Below are 21,218 nucleotides of genomic sequence, written 5' to 3'. Positions count from 1 at the left end.
CTTAGAGCATATTCCACTAAAAATAGATCGAGCTATGACCATCTCAATAATTATTAATGTACGCTCAAATATCAATTTTTTATCAGAAGGCTTCAAAATACTTTATTCTCGTCTATGAGTTTCATTCAAATTACTTTTAATGATGAGTTTGACTGTTTTATGCAGATAAATGCATGTTCCAAGTGCCTGGTAAAATTTGTGTATTTTCCCTCAATTTTGCAGGAGCTATGATGTGTATTTTGCTACATATTGCATCTTTTTTTTCTAGCTTTTTCTTAGTTATGTGTTAAAGCACTCATAAGAATGCTATAAGATTCTGTCTACTGATATGTCTGGCAGGTCGGTGGACTTATGCTTGTGGGCACATTGGCAAGTAGAGCAACACTGTCAGAAAAGCTTGTGAAGCAATTGCTTTGCTCAGTTGCAAAAACAGTTCACAAAAATCTTAATGCGTTGCATGATATTTCTTTGCTTCAGATGGCATTAATGGTCATGATCAAGTTGACTGAGGTAAAGTGTTTATGCCACACCATTCATTTTGTGTATTTTGATTGTGTTAGTGGATGAAATTCATTTGTCTTAATAGCATCGTAAAATAATTGCCATTCTGCTGTAGAATATTGGGTTTCTGTAAACATTACTAGTCTATCTGATGCAAATTCTAGGGCAGTTCTGGAACAAATGCTCTATAAAAAAGAAATATAGCTTTCTCTGTACTTATAGAGATCTTTCTGGACATTCAGGCAATAGGAATTGCTTTTCTTCTAGTTTGTAAGCTTGAAATGATTCCATGTGAGATTTATTCTTATTCTCATAAGTTTGGTTTTGAATTCATTTATCTTCTTTGCTTTCATTGTTTTGGAGAATGCTTTTAGGGAAAATTGTTACTGTATTTGATTCAAAGATGAATTAATTACCTGACACAATTGTTCTGTGTTTTGATTCTTCAGGTTTTCCTGTGTTTTCTTTTCATTGTTAAATCATGCAAAGCCTATTAAGAATGTAGGGAAGGTGGCAGTAGATCATATATCAGCACTTTTACATGTCAGCATGCTTTCCTGTTCTGGTGCATTGCTTTGCGTTTGAGTGTTTGGCTTAATAAACACTAAGGAATGTTGTGTTTTGGTGTCTGTTAACCTTAGTTTGCAGGTGTAGGTACAATCTTTTCTGCAATGTGTGATTTTCTTAAGATATGATAAGTTTTTTAAAATTATAATTTTTTTGTTATTTTTTTGATGAACTGAAGTTAAATCTTTGCTTGATTTGTCAAACTACATAAAATACTAATTAGCTTCTTGGATGCTTGATCGAGTTTGCCATCAAAACCAGTCTTCTGAAATTCCTGTCATATGTAATCTTTCTATTTTTGTTTATTTAGTCCTGTCCTGTTTCATAACTTTCTAGTGCCTCCTTTTAAGATCAGCTATTTCCTTTTCAGTTCAAAGATTGGTCAGAAATTTCTTTTGTCTGATTAGTACTATTATGTAGTTCCTGACATGCTAATTTGCTGCGTTCTTAATAGGGCTTGCCAATCTCATTGTTGTGTGACTATATAAAATCCTAAAAATAGAAACTCCTTTTTCCTTGTAATTTTCTTATTAGATTGATGTAGTATAAGAGTTATTTTGAAGATACAAATATCCTTTTTTTCAGCTCGCCCCTTAGTATATGGATTTAATCATTTAAGTCTTAACCGTCTTAAATTCTTTTGTTAGATTTGCTCATTGCTTTTGCAAGTGAGCCATCAAAAAGAATCTACGAAATATGTATGCTTTCAGTAGATTCAAAGATCAAATGCCTCATAAGATTATGAGTTCTGTCCTACCTCTCTTTGTTTCTGGTAATCATTTTCTGTTTACTCAGTTATTGTTTATAGTGGATCATTGTTTTTTTTTTCAGGCACAGTCAGTTGATCTTTTTCCTTGGAAAGCTATAGAAGCACTTGCAACAATCAGGTATTTGGGCAGTTTTTGGTACTGCTAAAACATTTGATATATATCTGCAATTTAGGTTTTCATTTGCAAGTGGGAGAATTATAATGTTACACTTAAAGGAATTTTTTAACATTTTACTATCTTTCTTTTGAATTGTGACAGTGATCTTGCAGTTAATCTTGCTGAATTGTCAAAAACATTCTATTTGGAGAAGTTTCTACTACTTATTTTGGACGGATTAGTTTATCACAGGTTTAGTCATTACAATGATTTTTAACATATTGTCCTCGTGTTACACACATACTGTTTAACTGAATTAAAATACTTTCTTATTCTGATAGTTTCCGGCAGAAGTCCTGTCAAACTGCTTTGATTTCAATCATTGATGCCGTCCCCATGAAAGGTCAGATTGTGCTTGTTGTTTCAAAAGCCCTAGGCATTTGCATGGGCAGCTCGCTCAAGACACAGAAGTCTGAGAAGGAGCAGCTGGATATTCCCGAAGCAAGTGAGATTTCTTACGACTGTTGTCTTCTAGCTGTTACTTCACTAACTTCTGAGGAAGGTTTATGGGAAATCATTGAGATGTCACGATGAGCTATTGTTTTGTAATTGAATGTTGGAACTCCTGTTGTTTAATTCTGAGAACATTGTGCCAGTAGTGTGTTGAATCAGCTTGCCATTTAACTGAGTTGTGATGAATTGTATTCTCTGATTCATCTACCAGTAACTTGGGCCAGATGTCTTTTCTTGAAGATTGAGAAGATTTATCCAGTGGAGCTGGATAAAGCTGTTTGTAACTTCCTTGAGGTTGTCATCTGTTTGATTATTTGAATTTCTTTTACATTATATTTGCGTCAAAGGTTGCCGTCTTTCAATGAATACAATGGCACTGATTAAATTTGCTGAATTATAGAACTCAAGGGAATCGTCAAGGGAATCAGTAGGCACTAGTTCTGTACTTGACGTTGTTCGAGTTGTCTTTAGTGGAAGTCTCCATACCCCAATGGAAGAGTCTAATGCAAGTGTGTATGTTTCACTTGAACACCCACAGGTAATTTTCTTGCCTGCTGTTGGTTTGGCAACATATCATAGAATGCATTGAAGTTAATACCTTTGTGAAATGGAACAGATTTAAAATACCCTACATGGTGATGTTATTACATTGTTTAGTATGCAAACTGATATAAAAATCATGGACACTTTTTAGTATTAGTTCCTTTGATGCATTTTGACCTTATACTCTTCAACCCCAGCCTCAAATACGAGCAGCAGCAGTGTCAAGCTTGGCCACATTGGGTATAGTTGGAACTTCTGGCTGTGATGCAAAGGTGGGATATTTCTAAAGTTCCAAATGCTTGATATTGAATCATGAGAGTATTGCCAAGCTAAAATGTGGAAAGAAGACACCGAATTGTCCTTTATGGATAAGTAGTATTAATATGTTTTTCCTTCAGAGTTTTAGTTGTGCATATAATTAATTTTCATAGTTCATCAATAAGTAAGCAAATAAATCTTTTTGAATTTGTTTCTAATATCTGTTTGAAATGGATGCAGACAACAATAAATCTTCAAGAGGCTCTTCTACGCCGTCTTCATGATGATGATCTGTCTGTTGTTCATGCAGCTCTTGCATTGAAAGGCTTGGATAGGATCATTGATCCTAGTCCTTTGCTAAAGGCATTAACCAATAATTTGTCAAGGTGCTTTTTGACATACAGTACAGGTACAGAAATGTTTAGTTCCCTATTACCTTTCAATGGCTAAGAGCAATCATATTGAATACTGCCAAATATTTGATTTAAAAAATTTACTCACTCGATTTAATTTGTTTGTGTAATAATGAATTTGAAAGTTTAATATCTATTTACAAATATATTTAGGTCTGTTTAAACTATGATAAAGTGTTTGTATATTATCATGATGCCAAAAACTTAGTTCACTTGGAAATCTTCGGCAAAGTTGATCAGTTGCAATAGAACACAAAATCCCTTTAGCCCTGATTGAGGAGCTCCTGATGGTAGATAGCCAAAATTGAAGCTGTTAGGGTGATGTAAAGAACACCCTGCAAAAATTGATCATTACAAATTTATGCAAAAGAACCATGCATAAAACCTAGAGAGACTTTTGTATACATTGCATCAGTTGCACTTGTATCACCCTTGTGTAGGTCCAATGTTAAAGTATTACTTCTCTTTCTTCCCTTTACATTATTTTGCCTTGTTCAACCTAATACTTAGTATATTTATCCATTATAAGGTGTAAGGTGTGGCCTGGAACCTAGTTCATCACACGTTGGTCACTGACCCCTTCAATTCCCTTGGTGTCATTCCCGTGCTACTTTTCTATTGAAATGTTATTATGAAATTTCAAGGGACTTCGAGGCTTTCATCCATTGGCACCATCCAGGATTTCATTCAACATAAGGTAAGACCAATTCATTAAATGCTCAATAGCATCTTTGTCCAACATCCCAACTAGATTTTCCTTTGAGAGGGAAATGTTGGCCATGTGCTCTATTTGTATTATGTTAGTTGCACATTTTACATCATTAAAGAAATCAAGAAATTTTCTAGAAAGCATTGAACCGAGGGAACATCAATTAATTAAAAAAATTGTTGGGTGCGGTTTATTACATATTGATAATAATCGTGAGACAATGTATATGAGGCATTACATTCACTCAAAACACTTGAAATCTCAAATCAGTGTCTTTGTGCTAATATTACTGAGAGGTGTTTGTGTGATTTGTGAGTTTTTGTGGCTTGAAATTTTTTTCTGTTATAAATGAGAGTAATTGCATAAAAGAAACGACTACTCATGGAAAATAGACTTTGAAGGATTACAAAATAATTCATCAAGATGATGTTGCACACTGGAAAATTTAACTACCAAAACATAAAAAATGTTGGGTTTGGATTTTCCCCCATGTAGTGTGACAAGGTGGGCTTTTAAGGCATTGCATGCTCTAAATTTTTTCTAGCATTAATGTAGCATTTGGAGTTGAAGCCCATAGGTTGACGCGTTGGCATCCTCCTTTTGGACGCCAATTTATTTTAGAGGTGCTCTTGGGCTTTATGGATCCTCTTACTTGGTGAATATCACCAATCTACATGAGAGAGAGCTCCTAGAATATATGATTATGTAGTGGAAATAGGCCACTGAAGGATGACTTGGAGTGTTTAAGGTTCCACACAAATAAACTATCGAATTGATGTTGCATTATAAAAGCCCCCTTCACCAAAAAATAAAAAAGTGATGGGTTTGTATGATGTGGAGTAAAAGTACCAGGTACACATGGTAAATATAGAATATATTTATGCGTTGAAATATAAAATAGAATATATAATTTGATACTGAATGGGTGACAGGTTATTTCTAAGTTGCTGGTTAGGATTTGGGTTTGGGTTTGGGGATAGGGTTCAGTACGAGGATTTGGCCAAGGTTTTCTAGGGTTGGACTTGTCTGTACAAAGCAAAAACACATAAAAGTCCTATATATATATATATATATATATTTGTAGCCTAAAGACAGATTAAGTTAAGAATAAAAATAGGATCAGATTATAAACAAAGCAACGATACAGATTAAAAATGCTACTTCAATGTCAAATAGTCAAATTCAAATGTCATCATAGATATTGATTACTTAATATTAAAATAGTTATATCAAATAGGTGATATTATTAAAAAAGTTGGACATGATTCAAAAACTTTTTGTGGTCTTGTCATATCCAGTGGACATGATTAGAAAGGCCTTTTTCATTTTTTATTTTTTTGTGGACAGTAATGAAAAAGGATGGCTAATGCATTACATAAGAACATTTTTGCAATAGCTATAGTGTCAATGAGCGTGCCAATGCACATGTATTCCACAACAAAGGGCTCTACCAACATCTACATTTTCTGGAACCCATCTAAGAATCATCGAAGCATTCTCCAATGTACACTTACACGAGAATTAGGCAACCTAGTTTCAGATTATTCCCATAACAGCACAGAGGTTGAGAAGTTGTGTGGTGCCTTGCTGAAGAAAATTGAGCAGTCCAAAATCAATTACTGCAACATCAAGAAAGTTCTGGCTCAAACACTTGTTACGAGTAACTTCACAAGTGAGTAGTGGCATTTCCATCTGTTTATGGAAGGCAACAATCCCTTTGCAGATTCACCATCACACCACTTCCATGATATTCCGTGCTCAAACATCCCCAAATACAATGAATTGAGATCCACAGAAAGTTCAAATAACAGATAAATAAATAAAATCAAATGAAATTTGTTACTCTAAGCTGGTTTGCTCTAGTTACTGGCAAATTCACCCAGGTTTGTCTGGGACAAACAAACAGTCCTCTGCAGGTCTCTTGGCCCATGGCATATTGAATGGAATTTGACCAGTTATGAACTAGATCGAGATCAGGCATTGTAGGGGATTAATTGGGACATGTCTCTTGGTGTATAACATGTCTTTTGGTAGCAACTATTAATAACTAATCGGGCATAACTAGGTGTATAACATACCCTCTTTTGTTTGAAGTGATATGACCTCGAAGTGTCATGGAAATATGATAATTGATATGAGTTGGATAAATATTGAGAATGTCAATGCATAAAATTGTGCTATTCAAGATATATCTTAATAGGCATCTAATATATAGCATTAGATGATAGTTGAGCTCCTAAGGCAAGAGAGTTGATGCAGGATAGCCAAGATATCGTTAAGTCACTTAAGGAGAATCTACACTGTGCTCAGAATCAGCTGAAGATATATGTAGATAAGCACAAAGTTGAGAGGACATTTGAGGTTGATGATTTGGTGTTCTTGCGCCTACAACCATATAGACAATCTACATTGAAGAAGGTTGGTGCAAAAAAGTTGAAGCCTCGGTTCTATGACCTTTACAAGATTGTGAGGAGAGTTGGAGAGGTTGCATATGAGCTAGGGTTACTTGAAGGTAGAAAAAATCATAATTTATTTTATGTATCTTACCTCAAAAGGGTGCTTGGGCAGCATATTATATCTTCTCCAGAGCTTCCACTGTTAAATGAGGAGGGCAAGTTGATTTTGTTGCTTGATCTTGGGTGTGAGGGAGCATAGATTGAGAAACACAGTGATTGAGGAGTACTTGATTAGAGGGAGAGACTTGCCTCTTAAGGATGCTACTTGGGAAGGTGAACAGATACTACAACATCTGGGTTTGCAATTTCTTGATAGCAAGCAATTCCGAGAAGGGATGATTCTAATGCCCTCTTTTTCCAAGTGATCATCTAGCTTATCTTATTCTCGTAGGCTAGGGTGGGAGATTAGGAAATAAATTAAATTAATTATTTATAAAGTTGTCCCAATAAATTAAATCTTAAGGATAACTTTATTTGAATTGATTTAATTAAAAGTGATTTAAGTGAAAAAAAATAAAAAATATTTGTAAATAATTTTTCTAAAAAGCTTTTAAGGAGGTTAAATCATATTCTTCTAGAAGATTCTATTGGGCCTTTAAAAGGAGATGAAAGCAAGTCATTTGGCATCCATTCTTGACTTGTTATGTTTGCGAGAATTCTTGGAGATCTTTTATTTGTTGGTTCAACATGCCCTAGGATGAAACCCTTGGGCCACTTGGTGGATTGGACGAAAACCAATTCCATCTATTGGTGGATTTACTTCAGAATTCGCATTGGGCTTCATTGTGGGTAAAATTTGTTAAGTCTTCTATGAAGACAAATTTCAGAGGTAATTCTTTAATTTTTGGAATAAAGTTATTATAGTTGGGAGAATAAATATATTATTGCTGGAGAAATAAGCTATTACTGTTGGGTGATTAAAATACTAGTTTTGGTGATTTAATTAACTATTCAAAAGCTGGTCGACTGGGATTCTATTTGCTGGGCGCTTATTCCGTAAGCTGGTGATTGTATTATAATAAGAGTTGACTATTCTAAGGGGTTGATTCAATCCAGTCTGTAAGGATCCACAAGGCATTCCTTTAATGTTTAAACGACTTCATATTTGTTCCTGATTAGTGTACAGAAGGGTGGGCACTCAAGGTTGGCATCTTCACACCATTTCATGCTAGGAAAGAAAACTCTTTTGCAAGCCTATGTATTGCAGTTAGAACAGTTCGATATAATTTATGGAGGTCAGAAGGATCTTTTATCTCTGTACTTCTGTAAATGATTCCCATAAAAAATAAATAATAACAACAATTCTCTATTCGGTCTTTATTTCATTAATTACATGGATCTTGCATTTACATTGCAAATTTACAATGTTCTGCCAATATGATTTAAACCTTTAACAAATTTGAGCATATAAACTTGGACATAAAATACATATCTCAGAAATACATAAAACTGTTTCACAAAATGTGGAGGATGGGTTATGAGAAAATTTGGAAAAATTAGTGCAGGGTTATTATAGCTTTATTTGGAACATTAAAATCGATCATATTATCTGATGATAAAATTTTACTTTTGAGCCCTTCCCACATCCTTTACATTCATTCTCTCCAAATTTTCTAATCAGACTGATTCATATTTCTTCTGAATTTTCAACAGTTTTAACCATGAAAAACTTGAACTCAGCAATGACTCTGCTGGACCAAAATTTAAAAAAACTGAAGACTCGCCAAAAAACTTGGCGAAAAATCGGCAATAACTCGGCAAATTTATTGAACATTTGAAAATATTTAATTTCTTAAAATATTGTAAAAAAACACATATACACCAAATTTGTAGAACATATATTGATCTCCATCAATATATAAATCAAAGTTTGAGTTAAGTACATAGCATAGACCAAAAAACAACTACAATCTTTGAAAACATATTAAGTTCAAGTTTTGGTATCAACAAAAAATAGAATTATTAAATTGTGTCCACGACTAAAGCTCAAAAAAGATTGTTGCTGTTGGGTGGGTGGTGCTAAAGTAGCTGCAATATCCCCAATAGGTGCCTTATCCATAGTTATAGGTGCCTCATTTGGTGCCTTTATTGGATGACCATCCTTGCATTCCTCCTCACATGCTGCCACTTCTGATTCCCATTCAGCTGCCTCCCTCCCCAACTTAGCTAGCTGATCATCAACATTAACATCAACATCAACATCAACATTAACAACATCAACATCAACATCAACATCATCAGGTGCAACAATCCAATCTGCTGAATATGGATCAATGCCATCCAAGTTAAATGCTTCATATGAATCATGTCCATGCACCTTCTTTTCATTCAATCAAAGGTTGTACCGCACACAGACAAGGTCATTCAAGCACTGTTGAGTCAACCTCTTGTGCTTTTTTGTGTGAATGGCCTAAAAAACACTACAAGGCTGAGATTAGGCATTGTGGCACCATAATCTTTCTACCACAAATTTGCAAGGATAAAAAATGCCGCTTATAACTTGGTAAAGATTTTAATGAACTTAAAGAGTAAAATAAATGGTAAAATAAAATTACACACACGTCATGAAAGATGCTAACTGAGATATTGGCACAATCTGATTTGGTTTGTCTCAACTGAATCTTTGACCTGCGTTGTAATTTTGGCTTTGATGAGGTTCTTTTGGTTTTTATGCGTTTTTTGAAGTTTTTGAATGATAAGAGTAAACAATGCAATTTTGGAAAGCAATATAGAAATAACTTGCAACTACTGAAATTAATTTTCATCAGGTCTGATTTATTAACAGTAGCTAATAAATACCAAGAATAAATGAATTTCAACACTAACATGCCAAATTGGTCTACCAGGGGTCCAACGCCTTGCCTGGAGGGCTTCTTTATTGACTTTGTTGAATGTAATTGCTGCTACAAGAGCTTCCAATGTGCATCAACAGCTCCAATGGGCTTTATTCTTCATAACAATAATTATCAAAAACAATTTAATGGAAGAGTGGCTGATCTGGAGCTTGTTCTGAAATCTTGCCAGGAGAGATCACCAAAATTGCTTCCTTTTCCCCTCTAATTTGCTGATATCATCCAAATGTGCTGGCATTTCACCAAATTGACTACAAATCTGCCTTAGTTATTCTTTGACAATAATTTCACCAGCAAGAGCTGCTCCAAAACCCTTATTTATTTATTTGCAATCCCAGGAAAGTGGTACGGCTGACCTAGGAATGGTACGGCTGACTTGAAAGTGCATCGAACTTGCTGAAAAGTGTGTCCAAATTGCTCAGATCTGATTGTCACAACTCACCATGCAATCTGATACAAAATTCCACATGATTTGACCCTTGAATGGCCTGAAAATTGATCTTTCTTGAGTGCTGAAGAAGGATTAATGGCCGGGGTGTCATCCAACCTGCCTTTAATTGAAGGTTTTCGTCTCCAATTTGGGCTCAGACACCTGCAATAGACGTTGCAGACCTGCAATTGCAAAATGCTCTCAAAATAATAAAATTCCAATGATGCCAAATTGTACGTTCAAGGCTCTTTTATGGTTTCCAACCCTAATCGAACTTCTTGAGGGCATCCAAAGAATATTCCAAAGCATCTTTTTTCCTGCATGTGGTTCGCCCAGCTTGAGGGTCAGCTTATCATTGCATAATGAACACCTTTTATTATAATATAATCTCCTAGGGAGATGTGCAAGGTAACTTTTTAAATAAAGTTACTTATTAAGTCATAAAGTTACTTATTAAGTTACTTTTATTAACTTTTGAATAATAAAGTTATAACTTCATAAAGTTACTTTTATTAAAATTTTGTATTAATAGAAAAAGTAACTTATAACCTCTTATAAGCTTTTATTATAAACTTTATTGAATAATTTCCCACCAAGCTCCAAAATTGGCTAAGTATAGCTCCTCCTGGTGGACACAACATCTCCTAACCCTATCATTTGCCTGCGGAGATGGCTAACAGGCAAATTTAAGACTCTTGAGTGATCACTGGAAAAATGGGGACATTACATGTCATCAAGTATTAGGTCTTGAACGTGCTGATCATCAACTAATCTCTGAATAAATGTGTCAAAGCCAACTTGAATGTTTGCATCTACTTTGAAAGTAGGGGAGAAATAAAACTTGGGGTTCAAGAAGTAGGCAACAACATGAATATGTTAGTGGAGTTGTTAGTTCCACCTCCGATCAATAATGCGCCATATGGGTTCATATTTGGCTTTGTTTAACCCGTACAAATGCTGAATCACCTCTTTGGCCCTATCCATGGCCTCATATAGATACTTCATGGGTTTTTTATTCCGATCCACCATTTGTTGAACCGTCACCAATAGTTCTGACACGTAGACATAAAAAAATTAACAAAATCAGCAGATTGTAATATTAGAAATTTAAATAATAAATCATCAATCGAAGTTTGGAAACTTACATTGATGATCTCTTCCATCATCTTGGCAAATCTATCATTAAAAATGGTCTTCACAACATTTTTTGCTTGAAGCTTCCTAGCATAAGGATTTTCCAACCATCTTTCACTCACAAACATCCGCTTCAAGTTGGCCAATGTACTTATTTGCAATATACTTGACTGCAGATGATTTGCTGTTGCTGATCATAGGACCATTCGCTGATCAAGGAGTCAATTTGCTGACCATGAATGATAATTGCTGCTCCAGAATTAGTTCGCTGTTCTTGGAGATGAATTCGCTGCCATAGGGATATGCTCGCTGATCTTTATGATGCAATTTGCTGTCCTTGTAGTTATATTCTCTGATTGGATAATTTCGCAGCTGATCAAGGATGTAATTCGATATCTTCCATTGTGTGTAATGATGAATGAATGAACCTTGTATATATATGTGATCTTAGCCACCTAATTCATCCTAGGTCGGCTCACAAGGATAATCAATTAATAATAATATGATGACCTAAACTTGGCGCCCAATATAGGGTCAGCCCCATTGCATTTACAAGTTACAATGTTCAATATAGGGTTAGCCCTATCCACAAGTTACATCGCCCATTATAGGGCCAGACCAAATTACAAGTTATATTTAGTCAACCACAAGTTACATTATGGGTCACGCGCAATTTTCATATTTGCAAGTTGTTGACGTGTCTAAAGTCGCATTGCTGCAAACTCCATACGGCCAACATAGAATAGAATGTACTCGCTGAGTGTCCTATCCTCTCTTGAGATAAGGAAATCCCTAATGCTATTTCTTACGTTTGATCAAAGGGGACAACCTCAAGGTTTCATTTGTCAGGTCTTGATTGCGGGATTACTCAGTGGTTTGATGTGTTTTTTTGCTGGAAACACAAGGGGACTTACGGTAAAATAGGCAATTGCTGGATGAGTTCCCTAGAACTTTAATAGTCTCGCTTATCGAATGGTTTAAGTTGGGTTGATACTGTTTTCAGCAGGACTGCGGATTCTTCTTGGTAAAAAAGGGGAAAAAAGAGAGATAGGGAGAGAGAGGTACAAAAAATCTAAGTTATTTAACTAAGATAGCATATTCAGTAAACAGATAGACACCTCCAAATAACTAGATTAAGCATTACCAGCCATTTAAGCACAATACTTGCATCAATCTAATGCGATCTTCAAGGGAAAATTGAGTTTTCATGCTATTAAATACAACATCAGAACTTTAACATTCATTCAGTGAGCATTCAATAACCGAACTAAGCATATGAAGGGTTCAGATTAACCATGCAAAAGGAAAGACAATCAGCCATTCCCTAATGGTATGAACAGCAAGGATTCTATCAGATGTTTATCTAGAAAATGCTATATAAAGGAAGGAAATATAACTGAAAATTCTAAATTAATGAAGGAGACCATGCACTCACATGGAAACTTGAAACAATCTTAACTTTGCATTAAATCCTATAAATTTCGCTAGAGCTTCAGCAACAATCCATGAACTTCTTACAAAATGAGGGAAAACCAGTCCCTTAAATAGGTTTAAAAAATGGATGAATGGCCAAGATCTAATCTAAACAAGAGGCTCAGATTCATCCTTACAAAAGAGTACCGATACCCATAAATGGAGGGTAAATATCAGCAACTACCCCCAAAGGGAGTAATAACTACCCAAAAAGGTAATTAAAACATATCCAAAATAATCCAAAAGTGCCCATACATAAAGTTTACATTTAGTTGACTTGGAAGTCAAATATGACCCTTTGGCCAAAAAGTGCACTTTTCAAAATCAAAAGGAAAAAAGCACTTTAGGAGAGCACTTTTTCCTTGTCAATTTCACATCCCTTTTTAGGAATTCATCCTCGCCATGCAAATATTCTTGCCAAAGGTCTCGACCTGCTGCATGTTCCTCATGAACATACTGCTGGAACCTGAGGCACAATTGGAATAGCAAACTGAATGGAGGCATAGGAGGATGACGAATTTTATACTGCATGCCTTCAAGGTATTGGTCTACGTGCTTCAAACCATCTTTCTAGCTGGAACGATTATGCTCGAAGCACATGTCTGAATGGAATTGACCAGCAAAACTCAGGTCCCTCCTAGTCTTTCCTCCCAGTCCGGCTGTATCACTTCATCGAATAGGTCATTTTGCCATGCCGAGACCATTGATCGGAGGATCGTCTTGCCGAGTTCTTGCATGCCTTTCAGAATTGTCTCGCATGCATCGTGTTCTTTATCAATGATTTCTCTTGTGTCATTCTTCATGGTGATAGTCCAGTACCATTCTTTGAAAATGCCGATATCATGGGGGTGCAGGATGTTGGAGAGTGTGGGGATCTGTGCCTGAGTCCAAAAGAGAGCTCTTACGAGGGGAAGAGTTGTGGCAGCCACTTCATGCATTCTGAGGGATTCCCATTTACCTCCAATAGTCTGACCAGGGTGGTCTCTCGATGGTGGGCCATTTCTTTTACTTCTTCGAGGAATCGTTCTCCCCTCCCGTTGATGCCTTGTATCCATTCCTTGACGGCCCTTGCAGTATCCCGTACTCCTTCAAATTCCGTTGTGGTTCTTTGTGCCAATGCCGTCGGGGGAATGTGGGATTCAGAAGCATTGTGTAATGGCCTTAGGAGTTGATCAATGTACCCCTCGACCTGCTCAGCACGAGCTTGATACATGTCCTTTTCGGCTATCTCTTCTTCAAGTTGCCTGAGTATGTTCTGCACTGAATCTTTGAATTCCTCCTTTTCCTGCTCCTTAGTGGCTCGTCCAATGGGGACAGTCGTGATGCTGTTATCTGCTAGTGTAATTTGATCTGCTGGCTTATCTACAGGTGGGGTGGCGATGTGAAGAGTACGGTTCCTTTTCTCATCTTTGGTTATTCTGGAATATGCCTTGGGCTTTTTCTTCCCCTTGGCTTTAGCTTGATCGATACGTGAGAAGATGTCCTCCAAATCGATGGGTGGCTTTGTGGCGGCCTTGCGCTGGGCTCAGGCAATTAACCATTCTTGAGGTACAGTCTGGGCTGATGCTATGGTTAAATTTGCACAATGCTCTTTGATGTTCTTAGCCCGTCTCATCACAAATTTGCAGTTGTTCCGTTACCGGAGGAGTGGAGGAGGTGTCAAGTTCTTTGCTCGCAGCAGAGTTCTCTCCCACTTCATTGAACAATTGTTTGGTGCCTTCGTGTGATGGTTGCTCTTAAGTCTTTTCGAGCTCGCAGGTCTCCTCCGCCCTTTGCTCTCCTTTAACTCTAGAGTCATCTTTGGTAGCATTATGGAGCAGCAATTCATGGCGGCTCTGTTGGGTGGGTTCATGCAACTCAATCCCCTGAATGGATGGAATTTCTCCTTCCTCGATTCGGTTACCCGGCTCGGCTTGTTCAATGGCTCTTAGCTTAGCGTCTAGCATGTCGGGTGTGGGAGGATCATCAACTCCAAATGCATCAATATCACTCTGGGAAGGTGGAGCAGGTATATAATCTAGTTCTACTACATCATCGAACGAACTAGGGTCCTTTGACGATGAAGTGACTTCTGGTCTCCTAATAGAGATCTTTTCCCTTCTTGTTCTTTTAGATGTCCGAGTTCCTCTGCTGGCCTTAGCCTTCTTTCTTTTCTCAGGTTTTTCAATCTCTTCCTTAGGTGCATTGGAAGTTCCCTCATCTTCGGAGGACTGAGAATCAAGGCTACCCATTAAGTGGTAAGTGAACTGGACTCCCTCATGAAGTAGTCGCTCAATCTGCTGATGCAACCATTGGTCTGTATATCTCCCTGGGGCTGCCATGACTGCCTCAAAATGAGTGATCGGGTCTTGCGACCAATCAACGCTTGGTAAAAGATGCCTTACTGCCTCAAATTCCCAGACTTGCAGACAATTCCCTGAATCTGTGAGTTGATCTGGGACCCGGCGGTATTCAAAGAGTCGCATTTGCTGCACACTCAGCCTAGAATATTCGCGCCTACGAACCTCATAGTCATCAGAGCAGTTTTTCCAATAATCTTCAACTGATTCTTTTGCTCTGTATCGCCTGCCATAGGCTCTCCTTGCCAGATTGTCATGATCAAAGCATTTCCTTGGAAAATGCTCCTGTAGGCCATTGGAGGCTAGTTCTGCAAAGGATTCCTCCGCTTGGGATTGGCTCTTTAGATGGACATCTTGGTTGCCTATAATCACGAGGAATATGAATCCAGCCTGCTTCATGTCCTTGAGTAAGCTGCCTGCCGGACGTGACTGCCTTGAGACCTCCATAAGAACTATCTTGTCGGTTGGGTACCTGTTGTGCGTATTGCACACACACCCCGTCAGTTGACAGGGGACCCCCCTAAATTTTTGTCTGCCTGTGCGGGAGAAATCAGACCAAGTCTTGTGAAAATCGCCAGAAATTGGTAAAAAACACTTAAAAGGTCTGAAATTGGCAAAAAGGCCTAAAAGGTACGAAAATGGCAAAACACCTATAAAAGGTCCGAAATTGGCAAAAGGCCTAAAAGGTCCGAAATTGGCAAAAAGGCCTAAAAGGTCTGAAATTGGCAAAACACCTAAAAGGTCTGAAATTGGCAAAAGGCCTAAAAGGGCCGAAATTTGGACCTTTAAGTGAAAATGTGAAAAAAGTGAAAGTTGGCAAAATGCCTCAGTGGGCCGAAATTCGGACCTTTAAGTGAAAATGTGAAAAAAGTGAAAGTTGGCAAAACGCCTCAAAGGGCAGAAATTTGGACCTTTAAGTGAAAATGTGAAAAAGTGAAAGTAGGCAAAATGCCTCAAAGGGCTGAAATTTGGACCTTTAAGTGAAAATGTGAAAAAGTGAAAGTTGGCAAAATGCCCCAAAGGGCCGAAATTCGGACCTTTAAGTGAAAATGTGAAAAAGTGAAAGTTGGCAAAATGCCCCGAAGGGCCAAAATTTGGACCTTTAATTGAAAATGTCAAAGTTTTAAAGTTTGCAAAAGTGCCCAAAATCCCGAAATTCACCATAAAGGGGTGAAAATGTCAAAGTTTTAATGTTTGCAAAAGTGCCCAAAATCCCGAAATTCACCATTAAGGGGTGAAAATGTCAAAGTTTTTAAAACTTTTTGAACGCCCCTAACCCGAAATTGCTAGGAACAACTAAATTCACGAAAGGAGTAAAAGCATTAAAACTTGGGAAATTTTCAAATGACCCTCCAGGCGTTAAATTTTAATATTTGTTAAATTAAATTAATTAATTTTTCAAATTGATTTATTGAAATGAAATTGATCGTTTGCAGGTCGTAGGACGTCATTAGAGAACCTGGAGAAAGATCTGAAACGCAAATCGAAGAAGGATCGCAATCAAGGCCAGGTGCTGAAGACTGGAAAAGAAAAAAGATGTGGGAACGCGCTGCAGGAGCCTAGAACAATCAAACATTGGGAACTGTGCCACCAAACAAAGATGAAGTCCAGCACCGGGACCAAAGACCAAAGAACACTTTGAATGCTGCAATTTTATGCCTTCTCGAGAAAAAGCACACAACTGGATTTAATTTCAGGAATTCAATTTCTGAAACGCTGAAATTGTTTTATTGTAAAACTGCTTGTAGGCCCCACTTAGATATTTTGAAAGAAAGGGGAAACAAGTCAGTTGTGGACAGTTATGTCCAACTACCCGATAGACTCAAATTGAAGCCAAATAGTGGCAGGTAGTTGAAATTGTGGTTGAATGGATGAGTGAGAATTTAATGGGCATGGGTTAAGGCTGCTAGTTTCTGGAAGGCAGATCAGGACCCTTGGATGCAGTTAATCCTAGCCTTTGGTTCGCATTGTAAAATCTATAAAAGGCAGAGGCCTTTCTTTTGTAAAGGGTTAGATAGTTGGAGATTTTTGTTAAATAGTTACTCTGGTGAGAGAGTTAGATTTTAGAGTTAGAATAGGTTAGATTTTAAGCAGTAGCATAGAGATGCTGCAGAAATTGTTGTAATAGGCAGCTGAAATCAATATATAGACATTGATTTGGTGTTTATTGTCTTGTTTTCATCCTGTTTGCATGGTTTCTTTCAACATTTTAGATAGATCTTTCTATTTTGGGTGTGTAGGTATTTGATAGATTCAGGCTCATACCATTGAGGATATATTGATTGTGTATCCTTTTGTATGGTTAACCTGAGCCTTTAATTGTGCTTAGTTCAATTGCAAGTGTTTGTTTGAGCTGTGCCAGAATTGGGTGCTTAGCCGTGCGTCTCCAGTCTGAAAATCTTCCAAGTCCCTTTGAAGATTGCACCGTTCTTGCAAGGTTGTGAGCTATTCTAGCAAAGGAGGAATTGGTTATTGTGAATCCATCTACCCGCATACCCGTGTTGTTAGTTTTGGATCTCCTAACCCTTTCCTTTTGCTCTTTATTACGTAATTCGAGAATCACAGCAGACCAGCTTGTTGCAAACTGTAAGTCCCCTTGTGTTTCCAGCAAAAACACATTAAACCATTGAGTAATCCCGTAGTCAAGACCTGAGAAACGAAACCTTGAGGTTGTCCCCTTTGATCAAACATAAGAAATAGCATTAGGGATTTCCTTATCTCAAGAGAGGATAGGATACTCAGTGAGTACATTCTATTCTGCGTTGGCCGGATGAAGTCGCAAGTTCAGCGATTTTAGACACATCAACAGTACCGTGGAAGTCGGAGAGGGGTGCCATCAAAGCCAGCTATCTAGATGTAGGAGAACCTTGGGAATTGGATGAACTAGGCCCCATATCTCTGTTCTAGAATAGTAGCTTGCTTTGAGAGCCTTATGTTTAATCCTCCCTGCATTAGCTTGACAAGGCGCATTGTGAAGGTGTCATTGACGCGCTCATATTGACCAACGACATAGGTTGGGCTGTTCTTTTCTCTTTGAGCTATATCCTGATAGTTTAGCTGTGGGTAACAATCATATACTTTTACCTGATCAGGTCCATTCCCAATTTCACCTTTCATTATTAAACCTGGCAGTGGCTGGTTCCTGGCGAACATGTAGACCAAATAGGAGGTCATAGTGATATACTTCTTTGTCTCGAGTTCTTTCAGCTGAGTGTGGATATTGTCGCTTATGATCTGGGCCCAGTCAAACTTGGATTTCCTAGCGAAGACCTGCTCCGTGAAGTAAAACATTCACTCTTCAAAGTAGTTGGATTGGGGAAGTCCCATAATCCTGCTGAGCAATGTGACCATGTCCCCATGCTCGTTGTGAAAGTCGCTTCTAGGGGTCTTTTTCCCAATCCTGACGCTTGGAGGTCTTCTCTCCTTGTACCACTCTTCATTCATTAGTGTTCTGCACCTGGCGGGATTCATATCATACACCCCTTGTGCTTCGTCCATAGTTGTTGCTATAGGGTTGTTTGGGAAGGGAATGTCAAATGCGTCGCCAATGGCTTCAGGGGTGAAGTTAGCAAGGACCATGTCCTCGAGCAGCACCAATCTGGAACTTGGCTGGTAATGCCGGGTGGCCTCCACTACTAACTCATAGTTCTGCATTGCTGGAGGAAATCCCGCCGCTTGGGTGATGCCACTTTCCATCATCTCTCTAGGCCTGCCGTAGGCCTTAGGGGAGAAGACTCGGTTCCTGAAATCTTGGATATCAATATGGCCTAGGTCAATATCACCGACACTGTCCCAGATACTTTGAACTTTTGACTCCCTCAGTCCCCCTCTTTGATATTGATACTTGATTCTTTCGACTTTGCAAGGAAATCTGATTTGGATGCTCGCGATGTCTAGGCTGTAGCAGGCGTCTTTGATGATTCTACCGCCGTTTTAGGCTTTTATCCTGCACATCCGGATGCGAATTATGAGGCGACATAAAAGAAGTAAAGCGGGCTAGATAAAGAATATGCCAGCGTACAAGGATCAATTAAAAAAAAAACGAATTGAAAGAACAACATGATTTCGTTAGCTAAAAGCTTGATTGATTTAGACATGAATATTTGTGAAGCTTTTCGATTGCGGATTTACACTTAGGCATTTATTTCAAAATGGACAAAGCTTGAGAAATTTTCCTAAGTCTGAAAATGCACTTTCTAGCTGATTCTTAGGAGTAAATTCTGATTTCAATTGCTTTGCATGACGCTTTATAAACGGAAAAAAGATGCGACTTTCAAGACTTGATTACTTTAATCAATTTCGCACACACGTCTATCCAACTTGCAAATATTTTAAACGATTGAGAGAGGGGAAGCACACTTACCTGGCGAAAATGAATGGCGTGAATTCGCACGACTGGCCTATTTGAATGGGAGAAATCTCGGGCGAAATGGTGATTGAACTTGAATATTTAGATGGGCTTTGTCTTTTGACCAAACACCAAACCTCTGCGGCTTGCTGTGGCGTTTTCGGAATTCAAATCTCGTGGTTAAACCCCATGCGAAGCTTGGTATATGCGTGGGAGGGAATGTTAAACTTCAAACTCCGTGGTTTTCTCTTCCAGTCGCCAAATTTGGGCGTTTTCTACGGTTTTCACAAACCATAACAAAATCTACACCCACGCCTTGGCCTACAATTTCGGGGTTTTAGGAAGGGGCAGAAAGCTCCAAGTCGTGATTTTGCCCTAGATGGCGAATTTCGGACCTTTGAATGAGTTTGCAAGTTTTAAACTTCCTCTTATGATGCCATTTTCGGGGTTTCAGGACATCTTGGCAACTTCGGCATTTTGATACACTTTTTGATTTTAAAATCCCTGCGATTCACCTTGATCATGCGAAGTTCGGCGATTTGGGGTGGATTGCCAACTTCGGCATTTTGAGGTTTTCTGCAAACTTCGGACCTTTTGCCAATCTCGCACCCTTTTGGGCCTTTTGAAAACTCCGCTCTTTCGCATTCTTACCCAAAAGTGCGATTTTGGGGTTTGGACGACTTTTGCGAGTTTTACATTTTCGCACTTCAACCTCAAATCGCAAACTTCGGCGATTTGGGATGCTTTTCAAACTTTTATTTCCCACACACTTTTTCTCCGAAATGCGAACTTCGGGGATTGGAGGCATTTTGAAAACTTTACTTTCTCCCATTTAGCCTCTAAATTGCGAACTTCGGTATTTTGAAGTATTTTGTCAAGTTAAAAAAACATTTCGCAGTATTCACCCCTTTTCGACATTTTTAGGGTGATTTGCAAACTTTAGTTTTTCACATTTCAACTTAAAGGTCCAAAATTCGGCCCTTTTGGGCATTTTGCCAACTTTCACTTTTTCACATTTCAACTTAAAGGTCTGAAATTTGCCCTTTTGGGCATTTTGCCAACTTTTCACTAAAAAAATGCGAGTTTCGACACTTGGGCGAGTTTGTCAACCTTAGCACTTTGCATTCTTTATCTCGTTTGTATCCCTTGGCGAAAATCGGCATGTTTGGGTCCTCGTGCGACCTTCAGATGCTTTATCCTTCACTTGGCGGATTTCGCCAACTTCTATCATCCCACACCTATTTAAGGTGATTTTACAAGCTTAAACAACCTTTTGGAATTCGTGCCCGAGGGCTCGACTGACCTCATGGAATCACAAGCTCCTTCGCTCAACATCATCATCTTACAAACTGATCGCGGGTTCGCTCAAAAGGACGCGAGACACTCTGCGCGGAACTCAACAAGGCGAAGACGGAAAAGGCCCTAAAAAAAAAGGGGGACCCTATCGGCGACAGGGAGCTCACAAGTTACATACACATATCAACATCCTTAATGGTCACAAGTTACATAATGCATTTGGGTCCAGCCCAATACAAGTAATACTTATATTTGATCCGAACTAGCTATTATTTCAACACTTAACAACATTTTTTGCTTCAAGCTTCCTAGCATAAGGATTTTCCAACCATTTTTCACTCACAAACATCCGCTTCAAGTTGGCCAATGTAGCTAATATGCTTTTGCAAGGTGAGGAAATTAGTAGCAAAGCGTGTGACCCTCGATCCCACCAGATCCTTACCATCAGTGTGCTCTGTCATAACATTTAGGACCCATGTGTAGTTGTAGATGTACTTTGTGATATTTCTTCCATCTTCAA

The 21,218-nt window shown here is 38.1% G+C and overlaps 1 protein-coding gene across 1 annotated transcript in view; it reads left to right on the top strand.

The window, feature by feature from the left end:
* LOC131031430 (uncharacterized protein At3g06530) overlaps positions 1-21,218 on the top strand; it is a 254,996-nt gene that overhangs the window by 56,068 nt on the left and 177,710 nt on the right. Inside the window, exons 6-13 of the mRNA XM_057962549.2 lie at positions 340-510; positions 1,900-1,955; positions 2,097-2,186; positions 2,276-2,439; positions 2,659-2,741; positions 2,848-2,985; positions 3,188-3,262; positions 3,489-3,657. Of these exons, the coding sequence (XP_057818532.2) occupies positions 340-510; positions 1,900-1,955; positions 2,097-2,186; positions 2,276-2,439; positions 2,659-2,741; positions 2,848-2,985; positions 3,188-3,262; positions 3,489-3,657 (946 nt within the window). The remainder of the gene's footprint in view (positions 1-339; positions 511-1,899; positions 1,956-2,096; positions 2,187-2,275; positions 2,440-2,658; positions 2,742-2,847; positions 2,986-3,187; positions 3,263-3,488; positions 3,658-21,218) is intronic.

The sequence above is a fragment of the Cryptomeria japonica genome, chromosome 6, assembly GCF_030272615.1.
Source record: "Cryptomeria japonica chromosome 6, Sugi_1.0, whole genome shotgun sequence".
Classification (NCBI taxonomy): domain Eukaryota; kingdom Viridiplantae; phylum Streptophyta; class Pinopsida; order Cupressales; family Cupressaceae; genus Cryptomeria; species Cryptomeria japonica.
Note: the sequence above shows the minus strand (reverse complement) of the source record. Positions and strands in the feature narration are given on the sequence as shown.